Here is a 2,887-nt window from a genome sequence, read left to right as displayed (position 1 = left end):
TTTGGTGTTTATTTTCCTCCTGCAGCTTAGCCACAGGCTGAAAAGCCATTCCCAGCCGGGCGCCTGTGGCTGGGATGCCTGAATGCCACGGGGCTGGCAGGGCTCGGATCGCTGCAGGGTGCAGATGTCTGCCACCAAACCCAAGCCCTGGGTGCTGCCCCTTGTGTTCCTCTTGCTTCTAACCTAGCTCAGAGGGAAGTCTCCCCCCCCCGTGGGGGCTGCTGAGGTCAACGGGAGCTGCGTGCCCTCTCCTGTGCTGCTCAGGGTTGTCAGACCTGGGGTTGCTCGCCCAAGTGGAAGGGCCGGTGCTGGTGGGAATCGCCGCACGGGGCGAGAACGGGGTTGCTGCTGTGCAGGGCGTGCCTGCCACCAGCCCGCCAGCATTGCTCCATGCCTCGCAGCCTCCTTTGTGTGCTGCTGCTGCTGCTGCTGCTGCTGCTGCAGGGGTGGGGAAGCTGAAACCACAGACGCCCAAAATGATAGAGGCAGCGGGGAGGAGAGGGGTGCGGGCTCGCGCCGCGGCAGATCGACACCGGGGCATCTGCGCTCATCCCTATCAGATGCAGACGGGGCTCTGAGGAAAGGGACGATCAAAGCTTTGGCCGGGTCCTGGAAGAGCGGCTTCCTTCCCCGTGCCGCGGTGCTGAGGAAGTTTGCCACCTTGGCAAGTCGTCGCAGAGCTTCGAGCCGGGTCCTCCCGCTGGGCTGCGGGGCTCCTTGCAGCGGGGTCCCGCTTCCGAGGCAAGCTCCCTGCTTCCTCCGTCCCCCGGGCTCCTATGGGCAGGCAGCGCCATCTGCTGATGCTCAGAAGAGAGCTGTGGCTGTGCAGAAATGGGACAGAAATGGGGTGCCACAGGGTGGGTGCCTCTCCTGCCCCCCTGCTCCTTTGTGGCCCTATGGGCAGGTGGGTGCACGTGGGGGGGGGGGGTTGGCAGCTGCTGGGACTGGCTGTAGGGTGGATGTGTAGGTGGTAAGGCGTTGCACCGGTCCCCTCCGCTTCTGTGCGTGCATTTGCACACGTATGTCTGTGGTTCTGTGGTACTGGAGAGAACTGAGAGCGCTGCAGGGTTCGTGCTCTGGATAGGAAAAGCCTCGAAGCTGGAAGGGTCGCCTCCCGTGGCCAGCACCTCGGTGAAACCATCGAGTCCCTGTGCTATTCCCCAGAAAGTCGGGGTTGTGTTGTACCTCTCGGGTGGGTCTCCATCTTCCTGCAGTGCTCAGGGCTGGGTCGGAGCGGGCTTGATGCTGAAATGACTGAAGGGCTCCTTCCCTTCCAGATTATCAGCTGACGAGCGCTGAGTTATCTTCGCTGCCAGCGTTCAGCTCACCTGGTGGGTTGTCCCTTGGCAACATCTCTGCCTGGCAGCAGCAGCAGCAGCAGCAGCAGCAGCAGCAGCAACAGCAGCAGCAGCAACAGCAGCAGCAGCAGCAGCAACAACAACAGCAGCAGCAGCAGCAGCAGCAGCAACAACAGCAGCAGCAGCAGCAGCACCTGGTTCCTGTATCACTAGGAAATTTAATGTAAGTGAAATGAGCCCCGGGGGCCACTCCGTTGATGTTGCCAATGGGAATAAAATTATCCAGAGGGAACTGGGCCCTGCTGTCCCAGAGGTGACTGGGAGTCCCCAGGCGAGGTCAGGGCTGGGTGCTGCTCTCTGAGAGCCCTGGCTTGGAGCTGGCTGGCTGTCCCCATGCAGCAGGAGCCGTTGCTCCCTTCTCCTGACACAGGAGGGGAAGAGTGCGTGGAGCAGACGTGGCAGATAAGGGAACTGCTCGTAGTGGTCCTGCCAGCGGAGGAAAGGTTGTTAGTAATATGGAAAATGAAAAGAAAAATAAAAGAGCCGTGCAGATTCCTGCTGGAGCAGGTGCTTTAAAAGGGAGCTGGCAATAAAGCATCCCCACACACTGAGCTTTCTCACACTATCGCAGTCAAAATAAAGATCTCAGCAACTCGCCCTTGATTGCGCAGAGGCTGCAGAGCAGAAAGAAGCAGGGACTGAAGAAACAGAAGGAGTTGAGTGGGAGCCCCAAAGCCTCCTCTGGAGGAAGCTGCTTGCACCTGGCTCTAGCACAGGTTGTTCAGAGCACTGTGTGCTCCCCAGCAGGAGCTCCAGGGGCAGGCAGGAGCTGCAGCCTGCAGTCAGGAGCTCAGGGGCTCTGCAGTGCCAAGGCAGCCCCACGCTCTGATGGTTTTGTACAACCACTGTGAGTCTGAGCGCTGCTGAGTGCTCTTTGGCTTCGGGGTGCTGTGCTGGGGCTCTGCTCTGGGCTCCTCCTTGGGCTGCTGCCCCAGCACCGGTGGGGACGAGGTCGGCAGGATCAGGTCCTGGCCTGGCAGCGATATCGTGGTCACAGGAAAGCGTGGGCGATGAATTCTGTGGATGGGCAAAGGGCCGCTGGAAAGATGAGTAACGAGAGGCTTCCCATTGTCTCCTCCTCACCTTCCTCCCCTCCCCTCCCTTCCCCTCCCCTCCTCCCGCGGATGCTCAGACAAGGGAGCCACTTGTCCCACACCACCACTTTGACTGTCAACACCAACCCCAACATCAGCATCAAGTCGGAGCCCGTCTCGCCCAACCGGGAACGAAACACTGCCACCCCGCTCAGCACCTTCCCCCACCAGCCCCGCCACGAGCCCACCGGCCGCTCTCCCGTCGACAGCCTCAGCAGCAACACCAGCTCCTACGAGGGCAGCGAGCGAGATGACCCCGCTCGCACCGACTTCAGCTCCTCCCTGGGGCTGCTGCGCCCCGGCGGTGAGCCCGAGGGGGAGAGCCCCTCGGTGAAGCGCATGCGGTTGGATACCTGGGTCACATAACGGGTCCCCGCCATCCCCGGGAACGCCGCTGGCTTGCAGCAGGGAAGGGAGGGAAGCCGGAGGCGGGGG

General features: G+C 61.7%; 2 protein-coding genes across 5 annotated transcripts in view; one reads left to right on the top strand and one right to left on the bottom strand.

Moving 5' to 3' along the window:
• Positions 1-2,881, top strand: part of MEF2D (myocyte enhancer factor 2D) — a 23,967-nt gene extending 21,086 nt beyond the window's left edge. For all 4 annotated transcript variants that reach the window (XM_021376654.1, XM_021376653.1, XM_021376652.1 and 1 more), the window contains 2 exons: positions 1,278-1,521; positions 2,491-2,881. In XM_021376654.1, coding sequence (XP_021232329.1) covers positions 1,278-1,521; positions 2,491-2,818 — 572 coding nt within the window. In that variant the 3' untranslated portion in view covers positions 2,819-2,881. The remainder of the gene's footprint in view (positions 1-1,277; positions 1,522-2,490) is intronic.
• LOC110388003 (feather keratin 2-like) overlaps positions 1-2,887 on the bottom strand; it is a 906,242-nt gene that overhangs the window by 300,546 nt on the left and 602,809 nt on the right. The gene's annotated exons all lie outside the window — the stretch shown is intronic.

The sequence above is a fragment of the Numida meleagris genome, chromosome 24, assembly GCF_002078875.1.
Source record: "Numida meleagris isolate 19003 breed g44 Domestic line chromosome 24, NumMel1.0, whole genome shotgun sequence".
NCBI classification, from domain to species: Eukaryota; Metazoa; Chordata; class Aves; order Galliformes; family Numididae; genus Numida; species Numida meleagris.
This window is presented reverse-complemented; position numbering and strand designations above follow the sequence as displayed.